Genomic DNA, 21,093 nt, shown 5'->3' on the forward strand with positions numbered 1-21,093 from the left:
AGTTGAATGTAAAAGCATTTTGCTTTGAGTCCTTAAAAACTGCAGCCTCAAAACTGTGCTAATTAGGGGTCATGATGTATTACAGAGTCCCAGAATGGTTTGTGTTGGCAGGGACCTTAAAGACCAGCTAATTCCAACCCCTCTGCCATGGAGAGGGATGCCACCCACTAGATCAGGTCATCATGTAACCACTTTAATTCAGAATCTTACATCTGAATGTGGATGTTTTTTCTATCAGGTTTACCCTCAGTCTGGCTGTAGAGCTCTTTGGGAGTTTTATCTAATGTTTTATGTAAAAAAAAAATTAGAAGAATTTTAGTAAAGTCATCAGCAATGAAGCTACCGATCCACACAGTGTTGTTACAGTTCTAGCTCCCATTAGTAGTGTTGTTATTACGATAGAACTTTTACAGCTGACAGTGGTCATGAAGATGGTTTTTATTACTAAATATATTAATACACAGCCTGAAAGGGTTTGTGTGGAAAGTTAAAATTTCATTTCAGACTTGGTAGCTTGCCATCATTCAGCATTCTGCCATGATTACTGATTTCTTTTGAATGCTCTGGGCCTTACCTCAAACATAGAAACTGTATGAGGGGATTTTTTAATCTTCCGTCAGAAGTGATTTCAGGGATGCTGCCATTGCTATCTGGGGCAAAATGTGCCTTTTCCAGCCTTCTGGCTCCTTTCTCACAGTCAGCTGAGTTGGTGGCACTTGCGCCAGCAGACGACCCCCTTGCCAGTTCCAGGCATCTGTCCATCAGGGGGAGCAGGCTTGGAAATTACACAAATGCAGTCCAGATGTGTGCTTGAAGGAGATGGGCCTGCATCTCCATTACCTCAGCTGTGGGAGCAGGAAGGCTTCTTACAGTCTTCGTAACATCCTTGGCTCCTTTTGTCTCCTCCAGATGGGATGGGATTGCCTGCTCTAACTCCTGAGGTTGATGGCCCTCCCTGATTTTTCTGGTGGATCTCTAAAAGCTGCTGAGCAGAGTTCAGCAGTTCTTGGGTACTGATCTTAAAGAAAATAAATGTAAGTTTAAAAAAATACTTTTGGCTGATGCTCCTCCCTCTGAGGGAGGTGATCAAGCCATAGCTCAGTTCTGTAGGACAGTCATGGTGACCACAGGCACAGCTCCTGTCCTGGGACTTGTTTTTGGCAACTCTTAATATTGCCTGGCTGCAGGAATTGAGAAGATGCCAGGAGACGAGCAAAACTAAATCAGCAGCTAGGGAGAAGTATGGTTTTCTGCATGGGTGTAGGTGGAAATCTCCATGGATGTCTTTCTGCCTTCATGACTGTGGGCTTCAGCAGCCACGGAAACAGTCAAAAGGGTGGTACTTTAACTTCTGTTTGTGTAGCCTCTCATCGCTGTTGGAAAAAGGTGAAACCTTCAGACTGATGCTTTTGTCTGAGTTTGTAAGTGGCATCAGAAGCGTTAGGAATTTATTACTGACATGGAAAAAATTAGGAAAAAGAGAAGGGGCTTCCTCCAGCAACTTTCTACTCACAAGTAGTCTGGGGACATTTTTAGTACCTAGAGATTCCAGAAATAATAAGCAACTTATGATGCTTCCTCCTGAAATCTGATTTTAATTATGGTTTTGGAACAGCACTGGACTCAGCCTGTGATGGTGAAATGTAGTTGCAGATGAGGATCACACTTGTTTTCTTTGTCTGCCAAAATACCTTATCTTGAGCTCCTGCTATTTTCAGCCCATCTGTGCAGGAACCTAGTTCAGGCTGTCCCTCTTCTTATTACAACAAATTGTTTTGACACTATATGCAGATGGAATTTGGGCCCACAGTAGCAATATTGAAATTATTCTGAGCCATCTGTCTCACCTCTATTGTCTCAGCATTGTTTACTTGCCACTGTGGAAGATGCTGAAGTCAGGGATAATTTAGTACTGTTTCTGTGGGTGAGTGAGGGGAGGAAGCACAGTGGTCTTGCTGAACCTGTGTCTTGGATGACACAGAAAACTCACCAAAACCCATACCCAGTTTTTGTCTTGTAGAAAAGTAGGTAAATTGCAGTTTAAAGGGCAGAGTCTGTGCAGAGTATTTGCTGTTACTCAAATCCCACACAGAGGAACACAAGGATATGTATTTGACTTCATTTGGATATGGAAATTAATCTAAATAAAGTTTCTTCTCTTCCCACCCTCCTTCCTTGTCCCACAAGCCCATGCCTGGATTCTTCCTTCACCATCCCTGCTCTGCTTATTTTAGAGCATTACCCTGCATTTGGCATAACAGATCCATGGTCTTGTGGCCTGAGGGACAGTTGTCAATAATAATGAGATCTAATACAGAATAATCAGCTGGGAATTTAAATGTTCCAATCCATTAAGGTACTCCAGGCATGCTGCAGCTAAACAAAAGAGCATTGTTGTTTGGAGTTTTTTTAGTTTATCCTTTTAGAAGTGGGTGATGTGTCTATGAAAGGTTTTTGACGGACAGGGAGAAGACAGGATTTATTGCCTTTTGTATTAGGCTTTGAATCTAATTTTCAAATATACACACTTATACTTCACCTGCTTTTATGTAAATATGTTTGGCGTGCCCAGTTTCCCGTTAACACATGGTCACAAGTTAAGTTTCTGATGTATTTACATAACATCTGAACATGAATTGCATACAACTGCTGATTGTATGAATGCACGTATTCAGGATTCATATGGACTTTGTGTCAGCATTTGTATGGGAGTGTCAATCTATTCACAGGAATAGGTTGAAGCATGAGATGCTGATGCAGGAATTTTCCATATTTTTAAGTATTGATACGTTTTAAGAGGGAATTGTGTCTTGCTCTTTGTTGTTATTTTTGTTTGTTTTTTTTTTTTTTAATTCGTTAAACTTTTGCCCATTTTTAACATCATTTTTTAGATTGTAGTTCAAACTCTACTTTGACAGTTGTCTTCACAAAATGTTTTGGCCAAGACAGCACAGAAAAGCCTGTGTAAGTAGTCCCACTGTTGATCATTACAGATATGAAGCTTGCTAATGCTGCTGTGAGATAGGTAAGATACTACATTAATTTTATAGATGGTTAAATGCTTTAATTTGTTTTCGCCTCTTAATTTTTCTGAGTAAGGCTGAGAGTCAGTAAGTACTATTATCCATGGTTCCAGAGCCTGTTAAATATATTTATTTCCTGCACATGTGTGTAAGCTCATTATTTATGTATAACCAGAACATCTGTAAGTGGCAACTAGTTTAGAGGTTATGTTATTGCACATGAATTAAAATATGCTGCTGCATTGTCCAAAGTCTCCTCGCTCCTCAGGATGAGGGTCCACATGGATGTCTCATGGTCATGTGTGTAGGAGATACCTGAATAGTACCCATGTGGAATTTCTCCTGCCTGTTCCCATTGCCTCCAGCAGCTCTGGGCTGTCCTTGAGCAAGCCTCACCAGCCTAACCAGCAGCATCTCTCCAGAGCTGAATGAAGAGAACGTGGTCCTCATCTTCCTCCTGCTTCTTCTTCTCCCCTTGGATGTTCTCAGTGAAGTGTGACTGGGGTGGGGGCCGTCTTGGGTGAACTCTCTGGGAAAGAAATGACAACACAGTTCCTTTGGATCAGAAAAAGTTTGATTATTCACTAGTCAAGCTGAAATTCTCAAAAGCTTTTAGTTGAAGATGGATGTCTTTTAGCACTTTTATTAGGCAGATTTTGGCATATTTGCTGTCAGTAGAGAAGAGGGACGAGGCATAACTACCAGGTTTTGGTTTGCCTTTCAGAGGTGCCCTTTGTGGTGACATACTGGGTATTTTAGAGTTGAAATTTGAAGAGAACTCATTTGGCACTTCTAGTATTTTTCCAAAGCCTGATTTTAATCAGCCAAATAACTGAAACCAACTCCTCCCAAGAATCCATCATAAAACCTAGTTTCTTACTCGAGATGTTTGCTTTCTGAGATAGCACAGTTTTCCAATGGAAGATTGCCTTTTTTTTCCCATGGGAGCGATTCCGTCAGCAAACATGAATGCCCAAGTGAAATGAGGCGTATGTACCAGCATCTGTCACCAGCCTGGACATACTGCATGGGATGGTTTAAGGATGAAGGAAACCATCAGAGACCCCTCAGCCACTTTCGAGCACCATGTGAAAATTCCCTGGCGTTGGGTTACCCAGGGTTGATATGGGCTGCATGGTAGCATGAGGCTGTAGTGGAAGGAGCTGTGTGAGCATTAGGTGGTGGGGTAAATCAGTGTCACGGCCTTTCTCCTGCTCCAGGACGAGATGCTGGTCTCCTATGGTTCCTTGGTTAGATGTGGGCAGCCTGGCAATGGAGAGTGCATCAAGTCAGCAAACATCACCCCATGTACCTGAGTACTGACAGACAACATGAGCATGGACATGCACACTGGTCCCTAGAATACATAAACTAGTAGAAATCAGAATACCCCTTGAACTGCTGTGCTTTAAGCCTAGGCTCAGTCTTGTCTTAAAATCTACAGTGTCACTGAAGCAGAAAGAGCATCACCAGTGACTGAAATCTCTCTACATGTTCATCAAGTATTTTCTTCTTCCCGGTGAGGAGCTGCTTATCCTTCTCCTAAACCTTATAAACATGACAAGTTGACATGAGAGTGAGTTGAATTCTCCTCTACCTCATGTCTCACCATGAAACAAAAGTTCTGATTTCTGATTGCAGTGTCTTTGTGACGCCAAATAGTATTTTCAGAGGCAGAAATAACAAAGCTGAGTCATCAGATCACAGTTTGACTTTCTAATCTCAGTTGGAGTTTTAGGAGCAGGCCTTTGTAAGTCAGACAACTACTCTTCTTTGTTGAGGAAACACTAGAGAGAAGTAGAAAAAGTGAAGTAGTTCAGCTGCTTAAGAGGAACCACCCCATTGACTTTATGCCCTCCCCTGAGAGCATTAGGATGATTACAGACGCTGATCAAACTGCCTCAGATTGCCCAGAGAAGTTGTGGCTGCCCAGCCCCTGGAAGTGTTCAAGGCCAGGTTGGATGGGTCTTGGAGCAACCTGGTTTAGTGGAACATGTCCCTGCCTTTTGGATAGAGGTTGAAACAAGATGGGCTTTAATGTCCTCTCAGCACAAACCATTCTGTGATTCTGTGATTACGAACTGTGCCTCCAGGAACTTCCCTTAAAGAGGAGAGGCAAAAAGGAAGAAACTAAAACAAAAATGTGTTCTCATCCACCAGGATCGCATCAACTCTTCTGAAAGTCTCAGCCACGTAATTTCACCCTTCCCTTTTGATAAAGCCTTATTTCTTAAAAGTATTTTTCTGGTCCATTGGTTGAAAATGAAGGCAGCAGACACTGGAGATCAGGGCTGGCAGTGAGGGCTGTTGGTGCTGCAGGGAAGCAGCGTGGGAGAGAGGCAAAACAGGGTTCATACATGGAGGAAGGCTTTACACTCCCACCCTTTGCCTTCCTGTCTGAGAAGAGACATGAAGGGCTGGTGCCTGCTCATGGTGGGTAGTGTTCATTTGGATTGGAGACACGTAGATAAGTCTTCACTCCTGATTAGTGAGAAAAGTGCTCGTTGCATTAGATCAAACTGTGCCTTCATTTATGTCTGTGAGCCCTGCAGGGCGGATATGGGCAGCCCGGCCTCATAGGGTCACACTGGTCTTTTGTCACCTCAAGAGTGAGTATTGTGTGAATCTGGTGTTTACTGTCTGACTGTATTTTATTCAAGAATCAGTCAAGATAGATTTGTTTAACCAAGCCCAGTCAGGCTTTCACTACAGAGGGGCAACATCTACAAAGTACTCCAGCATTTGTGGTCGCCATTGGGACCATTTGCGGTACACGCTGTGTTTTGGTGCCTTTCTGCAAAGGAGCACCAGAGGCTGCAGAACCACGGGGCACAGTTCCGTATGGCTCCTTTCCTGAAAACAGCCTTAAATTTTATGCATCTCTTTGTCAGTGAAAGGCAATGAAAGGGACGTACCCACCCTCTACTCCTGCTGTATTGGTTTCACCAGGGCTGGTAACACTGAGCAGAAATGTGCTCTGTGCACACTGCATTACCTAAAATCTGTTGATGGTTTGGAAAAGCTGGATAAAATGACTTAGTCAATTTAATTTAAATTGAAGGCAGATCTTTAGCGTAAGATTTGCTCATTTTAGTTCTTCCAGGTATTTAGGATCTCTGTACTATACTGGCCTAACAAACATCTTAAATATCAAAATTTGAGTAGCAGGATTTTTTGCTGATAAAACTCCCATAAAATTCATCCCCACCAGCAAATTTTTGTTATGAGGATTGGAGCAGTGCTTGCAAGACGTATTTTAGGGTTAAGGGTTTGGCCAGAGGGCAGAGTGGATTGTAGAACACAAAGGCTGCATGGTTTTCAATTAGACAAAAGGGGTAAAGCTAAACTCCACACAGAGACCTTCGTTGCAAGCACACATATTTTCTGGTCTTACATGGATGACTACAAGTGTGTATTTAGCCACATGGGTTATTAAATACAACTCATTTAATGGCATTTTCTTCCCTTCCAGAGGTTGCCCACACCACATTATTTCTTAGAGGCTTTTAGTTCTCTCTTCGTGTTACACCAAACGCCTCGAACAAGCACACGAGAGGAGATCCCCACCAGCAGCAAACTTGTTGATCTGGCACAAGGAATCACAACTAAAGCTTCCTTAGGGTTGCATTATCATGCAGCCTGTCAAGTGTGGTTCTGGTAGCCAGACAAAAAATCCTTGTTCATCCTATTTGGATGTTTGTTGTGGAATTTATTAGAAGAAGTTTGCATAGCTCCAGCCACTTTCTGACAGATTTTAATATGAGTTTCCAACCTTCCCAGAGCTCTCAGCTGATGCGCAGTAGAAAGCCACAGAGATAATTTGCGTCTCTCTTGTTTGCTGCTTTCGACCAAACCTAAAATACCTTCAGTTAATTTCAGTTGTGCTTACAAGATAATCAGTTTTGGTCCTGCTGCCAGCATTGTTTTGGTGTGCTCTCCCTACTCAGTACAGTGCATCAGATAAATGGGGGTGTAGAACATTCAGACTTTTTTCAGTAAAGTCAAAGAATACTTTATTCCTACTGATGTAATTTTAAAATGACTGAATGTACTCTTTCTCATAAATGCTTCCTAATTTTGTGTCTAACCCTGTTGTGTTTCAAAGGATCCCTTGGATAACTGCAATCAGTGAAAAATCTGACAAACTGCAACCATTTTAATTTACTCTAAACTCTGAGTGCTTTCTCCAGAGGTTTATATTTACTAAAATTAAAATGAAGGAGGGAGATCTGCCGAAAGCACCAGTTCTCCATAAGGGAAAAGAGTTCTCCATTACTTACAGAGTTTGGATTTCTTTGGTGAACACTGTGATCACAAGTTTAAGAATCACCTCCGATGCAGAGCTGTAGCAAGGTTGTCTTAACATTTTGGAAAGGCTTTTGTTAGGGTGGGGGCTCAAACAGGAAAATTTGGGATGGCTGAGTAAAACAATAACAAAAATTCAATCGTAACTTTGCGGCAGAGACCAAAGGAAAGGGACGACAGCCATTCTCTAAGACCAGCTCCTGCTCAGCATGTGCCACATGTCTCCCCACAGCCCCCTGCTCGCTGTCTGCTTTGCTGCCTCCTGTGGAGTCCCAGGAATTGCCTTGCTCACGCTGGGAGTGAACCCTCTCACCGGGGCCCTGGGAGCCTTCAACATCTTCCTCTACACGTGCTGTTACACACCCCTGAAGAGAATGAGCATTGCCAACACGTGGGTGGGAGCTGTTGTCGGGGCCATTCCCCCCATCATGGGCTGGACTGCAGCTACTGGGAGTCTGGATGCTGGTGAGTATAAAACCCTTTCATCAGGACAAGTGATTGTCAGGGTAACTAAAAAAAAAAAAACTACTCAAAAGGCAGTAAACTTAGTTTGTTACGCTTGTTGACCTGACCAGGCCACGTTGGACATGGCTTGCAGCAGCCTGGTTTAGTTGCAGGTGTCCCTGCCCATGGCAGAGGGTGGAAAGAGATCATCTTTAAGGTCCCTTCCAACCCAAACCGTTCTGTAATCCTGTGGTAGGGCTTCAAAAGCATCTAATTCTGCTAACATTCTCTTTACACAGGGGTATTTCAGGGCAAACGAGCTGATAAAGCAGCAGGTCCTATTGAATATGTGTTTTGACCATCCTAAAAAAAAAATCCAGAAGGAAAATAGCATCTTTGGTGTTCACATAGGAGAAAATGTTACATAATTTCAGGATTCAAACCATGTTCAGGATTAAAATCCTATCCAGTAAGATCCAACTTGAAAGAAACTTTCAGCTGGAAAATTCCCAGATGTATTTTACTGTCTTTCCACAAGCCAGAAAATATCCTGGGAAGATTAATTTATTGGTATATTTCTTAATTACCCATTGCTAAATTCTAAGCTATAAATGCTCCTTCCCCCCCCCTCCTTGAAAAGCAAACGAAGACTTCTATTTTAGTAACTGTAAACCATTTTTACATCCCTTGTAAAACACTGATCTCTTCAGCTGCTCAACTCTGACACAATCAGGGCTTGTTTTTCCTGCCAGCTAGAAACTTAAGAATCAAAGTGGCTCCACAAACTTATAGTCTGAAGCAACTAATGAAGTGCAATTAATAGGTCTGTTAAGAATTGTTTTAGCGCACACTCATCCCACAGGGGGGCTTGAATAATACTTTCAACAACAAGGCTTTTAACCAGAAATTACCAGAATTTGTGCAAAATCTGTTCTTTATGCGCTTCCTAATAAAAGTCAGCCTGAGTTGGCTTTGTGTCCACATGTTCCCACACAGATCTAAACCAGAGCAAGGATGGATGGCATTGGGGGGGGGGGCAGGAGGAGGGGGTGTTTCAATGTGTGCTGCTTCTGTACAAATATTTGCTTCTCTGAAAGTTACTTAGACCTAGAAATTAATGTAAGCGTATGTATAGTGTCTTAATTAGGGAGTGCATAACAAACATTGTTAGCAGCTCTGTACTTTAGAAGAGAAGAGGGAACATGACAAAAAAGGCATTGAGGGGCTGGAGCGTGTCCAGGGAAGGGAATGGAGCTGGGAAAGGGTCTGGAGCACCAGGAGCAGCTGAGGGAGCTGGGGGGACTCAGCCTGGAGAAGAGGAGGCTTGGGGGGACCTTCTGGCTCTGCACAACTCCCTGACAGGAGGGGACAGCGAGGTGGGGGTTTGGCTCTGCTCCCAGGGAACAAGTGACAGGATGAGACGAAACAGCCTCAAGTTGTGCCAGGAGAAGTTTGGACTGGATATTAGGGAAAAAAATTTCTTCACTGAAAGGGTGGTCAGGGATTGGAACACTGTCCAGGGCAGTGGTGGAGTCACCATTCCTGGAACTGTTCAAAAAACGTGTGGATGTGATACTTGAGGACATGCTTTAGTGGTGAACATGGTGGTGGTGCTGGGGTGATGGATGGACTTGATCTGAAAGGACATTTCCAATCTTAACGATTCTGTAATTCCATAGAATTAAATAAAAACAAAATGTGTATTTTTAAGACCCTTATCATTCTGGCTGCAGATGCTTAGACCTTGGATCTAACATTGTTTAGAGATTTTTGTGTTGGTTTTGCCACTTTATTGCAGAGTTGGTGTCTGAGGATGACTCTCATGGGCCTGTGCTTCACCTGCACAGTTCAGCCTGGAGGAGCTGGAGCGCAGAGCTGCATGTGTCCAAAAGCCCTTGCTGTAGAGGCCAGTGAAAGCCCAGCATGTTAAGCTGGCACTGATTGTCATTATCTTTAATTTGTCAACTTGCTCTTAGAGACTTATTTCGCAAAGAGCAAAACTGTCCCTGTACAGCAGCAGAGAGGGCAGCAGGGAGCCCCACTGGCCCAAGTAAGCTCTTCTTCTCTAATTTGCAGCTAAAATGTTGGTATTCATCCCTGTGCCAGCTCTGTTGTGGAGGGGATGATCCCTGGCAATGATGCCACCAGTGGAAGATGATAACTTTAAACCACCCGAGCAGACTTTGTCAGAACACGATAATCTGGTGCATAACCAGTGTGTTTTGGGCAGCTAAAACGTTTTATGATCACCTCCCAGTCTGTGTCAGGGAGGCCAGGCAACTTATTTAATAGAGAAAGAAATGTTATTGAGCTGATACTGGTGTTTGTAATGAAGCATACCTGGGGAGAGTCCTGAAAACAGGGACTGGAATGTAATACTTTAGTGAATTTCAGTATTAAATGAAAACAACAAAAAAAAACCCCAACACAAACCCTACAAACACTTTTACAGAGAAAAGAAATAACTAGAAGAAAAGACTGGCATTGTAGACTATGATTTTCAGTGTTAAACATTCTACTTTTGCAAATAAGAGAGTTCAGCCCCTGGCAGCATCGTATCCATGTGGAATACGGGTGCGCATCCATACACAACCTGCAGACCTGCGTCCCTTCCCTAACCAGCCTGTTCTCAGTTGTTGAACTCATTAATCACGTGTAATTAGTGCGGAGACTTAACCTAGTTTTAGGCAGAGGTGTGAAAATGCCTTTGCACCTCATTTTAAAAAAATCATTCTACTCAATAACAAAGAGGAATGTGAAGGAAGGGAGGCAGGAAACTAATGAGAAGGGAAGTTCTCACCGCTAAAGTGGTGCCTTTTGAGTTTACATTTTCCTGTGGATTTTCTCTCCTTGTAATCTTCTCACAGCAGCCACATTGTTGTACATGTTTCTGGTTGTAGGGAAAACAATATTTAAGTGTAGCCCTTTCATTACTGTTTGTGGGGGGAGGCAAGTGTTAAACTGTTGTGTTTAACAGTTTGGACAGTCATGTCCACTCCGTTCAGGAGTTCCATGACATGGATGCTATGAGATATCTTGTGCTTTGGGAGAGTTGGAGATGTTTCCTTAGACAGCTGAAGATGGTTCCTCGTTTCCAATTCTGAAGCTAATAACGAAGTATCTCAGAGTGGAGCAGCCTAGTTTTAATTTGTCCTCATTTTGTTTATGACTTTCTTATCTCAAAGATGAATACCTTGGCAGTTTCTTGCACAAGAACCAAATACTGTGTAGTTGCAGATGGAAATCTGGGACCTTTGTATTTCCAGTGATGCAAACACTTGCTGTAATTTATAGAACAATCATAGAATCATAGAATGACTTGGGTTCATAAGGAACCTTAAGGACCATCTTGTCCCACTCCCTGCCTTGGGCAGGGACACCTTCGACTAGACCAGGTGGCTGCAAGCCTCATCCAGCCTGGCCTTGGACACTTGCAGGGATCCAGGGGCAGCCGCAGGTGCTCTGGGCACCCTGTGCCAGGGCCTCACTGCCCTCTGAGCAGTTTCCTACACTACACATCTTTGCAGATCTTGTGGTACTTCCCAGGAATGCTTGCTTCCATTTCTGCCCCGATAGGTAACTTCTGTGCTCCTAAGCCTGATTGAACATCCCACCCCCCAACCCTGGATTTTGTGCCAGCGTAATTTAGGGAACACCTCCCATTTCAAAAGTGAAAGATAAGGTTATCTCTGGGAAGATGTGGAATTCTTTGTTGTGGGTTTGGGGAGGGGGTTGTGTTATTTTAATGGCAGCTGTTTGAAACTTTTGAAAGATGGAGGATGTTAACATTTCCTTGCTGGGGGAGTGAGTGCAGGTGAGACCGTCAGAAGTGTATGATAAATGTCATTTATCACATGGCTATCACTGCCACGTATCTGGGGTATTTATGCAGAACTTAACTGCCAGCCTGTGATTTGCAGTAACATGTTTGCTTCCTTGAAAGCAGATTTCATTGCTCCTTTGTGGGACTACTTGTTTCTGAAGAGATTTGTTTATCTAGTAAATCAAGACACCTTCAAATTCTTTTACAAAGGAAGGACTAGCAGGAAAATAATGGCATTCACTTAAAACCTTAAGTGATAGCAGAGAGACAGGAAGAGAGGTCAAACTCCTCTGTGCCAGATCTTCCTCCTGTATGGGATCCACACGCAGGAGAGCTCCTGGCTCTGCCACGATGCTGCTGAGCTTGTGCACAGGGATCCTTAGGAAGAAACAGAGCTGTTTATTTTGGTGTGTAAGAGGCACAGTGTATATATGCTTTAAATTACCCTCACACTGCTGTTCTCTCTCCCCAGACTAATATCCATTTAAACTTGTTATTTCTAGTTAACAGGAAAACTGAGTCTGGAGTAAATGTCTTCAAATGCCACAGCCTCTTTTTTTTGCCTTATACATTTTCATAGAATCCTAGAATGGTTAGGGACCTTATAGATTATCTTGTTCCAACCCCCTGCTGTGGGCAGGGGCACCTTCCATTAAACCAGGGTGCTCCAAGCCCCATCCAACCTGGCCTTGGACACTTTCAGGGATGGGGCAGCCACAGCTTCTCTGGGCAACCTGTGCCAGGGCCTCACCACCATCACAGGGAAGAATTTGTTCCTAATACCAAATCTAAATTTCCCCTCTTACAGTTTGAACCCATTCCCTCTTGTCCTGTTGCTACAGTTCCTGATGCAGAGTCGTTCTCAGACGTCTTTGTAGCCCCTTCAGGTCCCGGAAGGTGCTGTGAGGTCTCCACACAACCTTCTCTTCTGCAGGGTGAACAGCCCCAATTCTCTCAGCCTGTCCCCATTGGGAAGATGCTTCAGTCTCTTTATCAACTTTGAGGACTCCTTTGGACTTGCTCCAACAGTCCCATTTCCTTCTTATGTTGGGGGCCCAAGAACTTTGGTACTTCTTCCACTGACCATGCTCTGCTCAGGTGCTGAAGGCTGGATCCTGCCGGCAAGCAGGATCAGTGTCGCGGGGCAGAGCAATTTGGTGCCACGGAGTTCATACAAACCACCCAGTGAGATGGAAGTGACAAGCAGGGCTCCTCAACCTAATGTGCTTATCAGCTAAAGGGATTTATTCTGAATAGGTGGTGGTGGCAGAGCAGATAAGGGCCCTGACAGTGCAGCAGACATTGCAGAGCCGTGGTGGCCCAGGAGCCATAGGTATTACTGCACCAAAGAATGTTTATCTCAAGAGACTGTTTACTTTATCTCAGATGCTCCACTCCTGGTCTCATTTCCCTGAAAGACATCTTGTACTGATTTTCATTCATTTTCAGAAATTTAAATAATTCCTGGGGCTATGGAATTTATAGACTCGGTATCAATTGTAATCATGTGGAGGCTGATTTTTAAATTGCCTTTACTTTGTAATTCAAATTGTGTTGTATGGTAGACATTAATTATGTCAGCCAGCATCTATTTACAAAAGGGGATTTAAAAACGGGCAGTTCTTATCAGCTAGTGACATTTGGCAGATGGATGGTTTCAGTAACAAAAAAAAAGGAGAATAGGATAGAGGGGGGGCCTGTGCCCAACCTGTCAATGGCTGGAGTCTCTCATACCTTCCCTGGTGTAGCACTTGTCTGCCAGTAGGAGGGAGAGCAAAACAACAACTTAATTGTATGCAAAATAAGCTTGGAGGTCTTTGTGTCTCTTCCAGTTAAGCACTTGGAGCTTTCAAAGCCCCTTGATGTGGGAGCAGGTCTGGGAGCCAGCCGCCAGAGCAGGGCAACTCCAGCGTCCTGCTGCTGGAGCAGAGGAGGCTCCTGCTATAAACTCCCACTGGTAAACTCAGCTTTTCAGGGTTTCACTTCCCAGATGAAAGGGCAGAATTTGTGGTCTGCTCCAGAGGAAACGGAGATATTCATGTCACTGACATATGAGACTTGAAGCTGGGGGCCCAGGAGTATGCTTTGTGGGGGTAAAAACTGTAAAAAATGAGGTAGAGGGACAATACTAGTGAGCAGCTGGTCTGAATTTAGGACAAAAGCCAGTGGGCTATTTTTTTCTTCCTTTCCATCTTCATAAGAGACAAAAGAAATGGCAGTTCGACTGCTGGGGCACCTGGGGTTCACAGGCAGCGTGCCCTTTGCCTGGTTTTCTACCCTGTGTGTGGCTGATGGGGCAGCCCCATGCCCCTGGGTGTGAAACACAACACCCACAGAGAAATCAGGACAGGGGGGTCTGCAGGAGGGGCTCCCACCCTTGGGCTAGTGGGAGCCCTGCCAGAGCCTGGACGAGGTGGCTGACGAGGAGCCCCTGCATGGCTCTGCAGGTTTGCAATCCTCTGCTGAGTCTGGTCCTTTGGTAAATACTTCCTAAACATATTTGCAGAAGAGTGTATTTTCATCTTACTCAACAGGCTCTTCTTTTATGGCATCTGTTGCTGGGGTTAGCTGAGGCGAGTTATGTATGGCGTTGTTGTTTTCTCAGCCTTGCCTGTGTAATGAAAGGTGTTTCCCTGTGAGGCTTTTGGCTGCAATAATCTGTTGTGTGTCGCACAAGAAGTGTGCATGCCTGTGTGTATCCATACACCCACAGCTTTTCTCCATGTGGCGAGCGTACCTGAGGACATCTGGCTTCCTTCTGTTAAAGGCAGAGCCAGGAACACTCTCTCGAGGTGAAAAACTCCACAGCCAACTTCATTTCCTATTCCTGGTGGACACTGAGGATCCTTTTGTTTTGCAGACAAGCCAAACACATGGCCAACATCCCCTTCCCTTTCAGTGCTGTCGCAGAGGAGTCTATTGCAGCCCTTAGACGCTCCTGGTCCACAGGCCTTCTGTGCCACCCTTCAAAAGAAGCAGCTATTGAAACCCCTGACCATGAAGCTTTTGAGTTTTCCAGTGTTTTCCTCCTCGCCCTTGGTTTCCATGACGGTGTAACCTTGGAGGGGCACGGTGCGGGCTGGCCTGTGCATCCCACGCTGACAGCCGGGACCATTGTCCCAGCCCAGGGACCTTGTGCAGAGCTTTAGAAGTGATACTTTCCCTTTTTCCCCTCAAGGCTGCTTTGCTGCTCCTGCGGCATGCAGCAGAAGCAGTAGCATCTGCTTTTGTTTGCCAGTGGAAGCAGAAGTGCTGGTTGTTGTCTTGCTGTGGTGCTGATGTGGGCAAAGTAGAGGGGAATTGCATCAGTTTGGTTTAGGTTAGTGTCTAGGTAATTCCCAAATGTCTTTGTTTTTGAGAAGGCTTCATAATTGCAAATTAGGATGTAAATTTTGACGAGCTAATCCTGTTCTTAATCCTAAAGACAGTGGGAAGAATTAAGTAGCTGGTAACATTTCTCCTCAGGAGGGATGGTATCAGGACAGTATCTTGAACAATTGTAACCGGAGGTCAGTTGATTTAACAATCAGTTTCCATCACTGAAACAAACTGAAGCACAGGCAGTAATGATTGTACCTTCCAGCTCTCCTTCACAAACAGAAAATGCAACCAAGAGCTGAACAAACCAGTCCTTGTGGATCAGGACACCACAGTGTGTTCTGGCGAATCTTTGTACCAATACCCCCAAATAATCCTTAAAGATTACATTGAACCTGAACTAGGCTTTGACAAGATTTTAAAATCTTTCTTTCTTTACCGCCATAATTGCTCACAGAAATCTCCAGGGAAGACTACTGTGTTAAACTTGTGAATGAACACAAAATAAAAGACAGAAAATAAAAGTTTTGGACATGTATCCTCTGCATTTTTTGCGAATATGTAAATCCTGTAAAACTCATACAGGGCTGTGGTGAAAAGTTTGGGACTGGTTATGTTAAAATTTCTTGTGGAAAAGGCAGCCTGAGACAGCACGATTGTTCACAAGCAGGTGGATACAGCTGGACCAAGTCAAATCTCTGATCTCTAATCTACCTTGTCTGGATTAAAGAGGAGTAATTTGTTCAACAACTTTAAAGGGAAGAGAGCCAGTTGTGCGCTATCAAGTAAAACGGTGTGTGGCTGTTTCCTGACTACGATCCATTAAGAGGCTGAGCTTACACTGCCAAAGCCTTCCCCTCCTTACAGCAGCCAAACTCGTACCCGTTTCCTAGAGACAAAAGGCCAATGCTTTTCTCTCATAAGTCAGAGCTACCAACGTCTGGAAATAATTTTAAAATTCTTTCACATTATTCAAGGCAGAAGACTTACTAAAATTGTGCTTTAAGCAAAACAACATTCTTAGGTTGCCAAGGCAGTAAACACCAGCTTTGGGAAATGCAGTTAAGATTTCAGCATCTGTTTTGGAGCTGATATTTAACTATTCCATGTTTATTTTAATGGCTGGTTGGCCACTTCCCAGTTATACATGCAGCACAAGCAAAGACAGAAGGAGCGAGTCTGTTCTTGAACTGATGCTACAGGTTAGCTCCCATTCCTTATTGTTTTTGTTTTATTGATTAGGTGAATAGGTGTTTGTCCTGCCCGGAACCTGAACGTGATCTGAGAGGTTTGCAGAACTCTGTGCAGTGGGAAAGCACTGTGTGTTCTTTACAGAACATTGAGAAGGGCAAGAGGAAAGCACACATTGTTCCTCTGCAGTGTGTTTTCAGGAACACGGTGTTGATACAGCAGTCCCTGTAGAAAATCTGGGACATGTTTGTCGTGACTTGTGTGGACAGGCCCATGTTCACCTGCCTGCCCAGGCTAGTCGGACTCTAGCTGACCCTGCTCCTGAGGCAGGAGCTTCCACCAACACACACTGTGCTCCAGCCTGTGCCCTCCTGTAGCTCAAGTCCTTTTCTTCCCTGGAGAAATTTGTCTTCAGAAATTTTTTTGAGAGTTTCAATTGGACCATCCCAAACTGTTGTGTCTCACTTAAGGCAGACAGCTGAAATAATTATCTGTGGGTGAAACCATCACAGTGGCTCCATGTGCCAACTGAACAGGTATAAAGCTCTTTGATGATGAAAGGTATTGCCAGCATGAAAGAGGCATATTTCAGATCATTACTTAAGAGAGTGGCATCCTCAGCATGAGACAGTCAGGCAGAATTCAAACATTATTTCTGCCCTTTAGTGGTTAAGAAGGTAGGTTTGCAGTCCTCAGGTTGCTGGGTTTGCTCAGAAAGAGTTACGCTGGCACTGATAACTCAGCAGCTGCATGTACTTACTCTTTCTTGAATAGATGTTGTATGGACTTGAACACTATCCTTTATGGGACGTGAGAAGTTTGAGGAATTGACATCTGCATCTGGAGCTTTTCATTGCTGTGGCACTGATGTTATGTGAGCCCAGGGTGGGCAGGACAAGGAGCTGTTGCTGCCTGAATGCTCTGCTCTCCTCTCCTCTCCAGGTGTTAACCAGTGGTCAGAGCTCATGGTGTGCAAGGACTTACACCCTAAAAACCATTTTCCAGCCTCCTGCTCTTGGGGGCTCTTCCTACCCAAGGATTTCGTCTGGCTCTGGCACTGACATTGCTCTCTCACCTGAGATTTGGACCATTCAGCAAATGAGATCTTCATAAATTGCTCTAGAAGGAACAAACCATGAAATTTTAATCAAGATTTCTAAAAAGCCACATGGCCTTCTTGACACTTACAGAAAAAAGGAACCATTTTCTACCTTCTTCAATGCCAGTTGACATTTTTGCTTTATCTTAGATATTAAAATAAAATAAAAATCTCAGCTTGTTCTTGTTTATTAAAAAGGAGGTCTATTACTATTTAAATAAATCACGAAGAAGAATTTAAGAAAAGAAATAATAGGTTAACCTTAAAATTCGTGAGGAATGATAAAACCTGTTATCTTGAGCTCTGTGGGTGCTTTAGGACCTACCTGGTTCTCTGCAGTCCTGGAACTTTTGAGATTATTTAAGACAGTGAAAAGAGATGAAAGAATAGGAACTCAGGAAGAAAATATTTTATTCCTATTTTGCATACATGAGTGAAAGAGTTCTGGAGACCTGGGCCCTGTTTTCCTTAGTTGACTTCATTTTCTCCAAAATCAAACAGGACTGATCTGACAAGTTACTGGGATTTCTAAGTGTCTGCTGGATCTGTCCCAGGCTCTCACACTTGGAGAGAAGAATTGGTCATAAACAGGCTCAATTGCAGCAATTAAAAATTTGGCCAAAAAGGCCCAGGAGTTTGGGATACCCATGAGCCAGCCAGGTACTTGTGGTCCTGCAATTTATGAACTATTGCAAAAAGCAGAGAGATGTGAGTTCCTGTCAGTCTGCCTGTTCTCAGATTTCCACAAGCTGTGGAGGAGCCAAGAGTCCCCAAGGTGCTGGATGTCCCTCGGTGTCCCTGGGTGTCCCTTGGGTGCTGGCTGTCTCACGCTGCCCAAGCAATGACTCTGTTCCGACAACCAGCTTTGCTTTTGTGAACCCTGCACCAGATCCACATGTTCCAGTTGGGAACAACCTCATCTGATGTTCACTTAATTATAAACTCTGTAGAGAAAAGGGAGATTTGCAGTGATTTAGCTGAGTTCCCAAAGTGTTGGGAACGGCACAGAGGCCATAGAGTAGACTCAGCTCTGTTTGGAAACAGATTTGTCTCCAGAGTTCATCTCGCTGTAATATTGCTTAAAAACACTGCTGACTTAATTATGACATAGTTAACATTCATCTAGTAATTAATGAGTATTACAATGTCTCCTCTGGGCTTGACAGGATTCCTACTGTGAGCTCATTTGATGCTGAACTGTACTATACTATGTGCCGTGCTTTGCAAGTCATCAGTCTTATGTGACACTTAAAATTCTCTGACAACCCGACAATCTCTGCCTGGGCCGAGGAAATTACAGGATGTCCCAGCACATGGGAACCTAACAAAAAGATTGGGTCAGTTAAAGTCCTCATAATGGGCTATTAAATAGTTTCACTGTTCAGCTTCTCTGTAAAATTTCAATTATCTCAATGGTTGTAATGTAATCAAAGTAATTAAATTCCAAAGGCTTGCATGTAAAAACCAGAGCTTTGTAAATGGGAATCCAGCCTCAAGTATTTTAGTTGGTCTGTTTGTGTTTAAAAGTTTCTCCAGATGACTTTTTTTTAATGGTGTCATAGTAAGGGAACTGTTAAGGGGCTTTGTGTGTTTGAGGTTTAGGGTGTGTTTTGAGCTTGGCTGCACACAACATTTGAACAACTGAATAAGCAAAACCTGTGTTAGAGCCGAAACACAGGGATGCGGACACAGGTCTGGAGCTGTGGGAAGCAGGGGCAGGCTCTGCTCCACGTCTTAGGCCCTGGCTTCATCTGCTTAGGTGTCCTCAGCTGATGGATAATTGTGGTTTACCTTTACCTGAACTCTGACAATGACAAGCTAGTGTCTCTAAAGCACTTCAGATGTGATACTTGAAAAATCCTGCTCTCTTAGGTGCAGCACATTTAGGATCTTGCCTCCGTTAATGTGTTTTACAAGAACAGGAAAAAGCTAAAGAGTGACTTATGACAAGAACATTTCCCCATTGTTTCTCCTGGTGTAGGGAGAACTGCTCCTTCCGTATGTTTAATTCTGGTTTATTTCAGCAGAGCTGCTCCCTCAGGTTTCAGCAGAACTGAAACAAATACTGTTCTGTTAGGACCAAAAGGACTTTTCTGGCCATGATATTCTGAAATCATTGGTAATTTTGGGGTACATCATTTTCAACTGTCTTAAAAGGTTCCAATTGAGAAAAGGTGCTAATACCCGCATCCAAAAAATCAACTTTAGAAGGACTGAATAGCTGGATTTGAAGCATTTTGGGCCATACACCAGGAAACTGAGTGACCTAATTTGTGGCCTTCCAGTACCAGGAGGGGCCTAAAAGAAACATGGAGAGAGACTATTTACAAGGGTCTGGAGTCACAAGGGGGAATGGCTTCACACTGACAGAGAGCAGGTTTAGATTAGATGTGAGGAAGAAATCCTTCCCTGTGAGGGTGGTGAGGCCCTGGCACAGGGTGCCCAGAGCAGCTGTGGCTGCCCCATCCCTGGAAGTGTCCAAGGCCAGGTTGGACAGGGCTTGGAGCAACCTGGTCTAATAGAAGGTGCCCCTGCTCACGGCAGGGAATGGAATGAGATGATCTACAAGGTCCCTTCCAAACCATTCTGTGATTCCATGAAATCACCTGGAATCCATGGCAGACAATGTTGTTCTGAAAGCTGCACACCTAAGGTAAGTGTGTCTATCTCTGTACTTCAGGTAATCAAGTTCGAGAGGTGCACACTCACCTCAAGGAGTGTTTGTTACTCATCCAAAAAAGCAATGAGATGGGTCTTTTACACCACTACTGGATTTATAAGCCACTGGAAACCTGCATGAAGTCTAATGGAGAGTTCCTTCACTGGCGATAAGATACAGGAAAAAAGGCAATTTGGCAAACTGAGATTATTATTAGTTGCATGACAGCACCAGTGGGAGTTGTGCTGTTAGAGACAACAACTAGGCATGCACTGCTTCAAGGAGTAGATGGAGAGGAGATCTGAACCATGAAGCTGTTCAGAGGACACAGTGATTTGGGCTTTTTCAGAGTTGCTGGGGAAGAATTGAGTGTTTGGGGAAGAATTTAAATACCTTAACCTGTTTGCAGATGAGTGTTGCTGTTCCTCTCAGGTCATTAAGAAAATGCTGGATGCGTGGCTCCAGTTGGAGAAGAAGTTTCCATAGAGAATGAGCTCATGGAGGCAGGGAGATACAAAGAAAGCATTAATGTGAGAGCAGAGGGTTTGGGAACTGGGGAAACAAAAGGAAAACCCAGGAATGCTCATAACATTGCAACAGCCTTGGGGGATTTTTTTGTGTCTTCAGATAAAATTAGTTTAGGGAGTTTGGTCTGAGGGCGTCCTGGAGGTTCACTGAAATTAGCACGAGCTGCTTCTGCTTCAGTAAATGCTGTAATGTGTCCCAGGAAGAGCTGTAGAAATGTGGTGCTTCCATAGCTCCTTTTTGAGTGTAAAAGGAGTTAATTGGTGTGAATAGAGTTACTTGATCAAACTGATTAGAAGTTTCTTTGGTTTGAAAGAGTAAGTTCTCCATCTCCTGTTAGTACATTAACAGCTTCTGCTGGTTCTGTCCCCTGCCCAGGTCCATGATGGAGCTTGTCCCATACTGGGAGCAGTTCCCTCCCTCCCTCATGCAATGGGCAGACAGAGGGCTTGGCCTTGCTTCAGCCTACCAGGGTGTGGTGTTTCCCCAGGTCTCAGGAGCAGCAGCTTGTCCTCCTTTTCCTCTGTCACTGAGCCAGGCTCCCTGTGTCTGGTTGATGCCCACTGGCTTTTTTTCTTTGGACTCACCAAATCAGGAACCTGAGAGTAGAATCTAGAGGCTCCCAGGAAAACAGTCTCTTGTCCAATTTTGCTTCATTTCCACCAATCTTCCCTCAGATAGAGACAGTTGGTGCGGGAACCAATTA

General features: G+C 44.0%; 1 protein-coding gene across 2 annotated transcripts in view; it reads left to right on the forward strand.

Annotated features, from left to right (window-relative positions):
* The window catches only part of COX10 (cytochrome c oxidase assembly factor heme A:farnesyltransferase COX10), a 102,606-nt gene that overhangs the window by 78,948 nt on the left and 2,565 nt on the right, over nt 1-21,093 (forward strand). For both annotated transcript variants that reach the window (XM_082294059.1, XM_082294060.1), the window contains exon 6: nt 7,561-7,793. In XM_082294059.1, coding sequence (XP_082150185.1) covers nt 7,561-7,793 — 233 coding nt within the window. The remainder of the gene's footprint in view (nt 1-7,560; nt 7,794-21,093) is intronic.

Source organism: Coloeus monedula (genome assembly GCF_965178545.1).
Source record: "Coloeus monedula genome assembly, chromosome: 19".
NCBI classification, from domain to species: domain Eukaryota; kingdom Metazoa; phylum Chordata; class Aves; order Passeriformes; family Corvidae; genus Coloeus; species Coloeus monedula.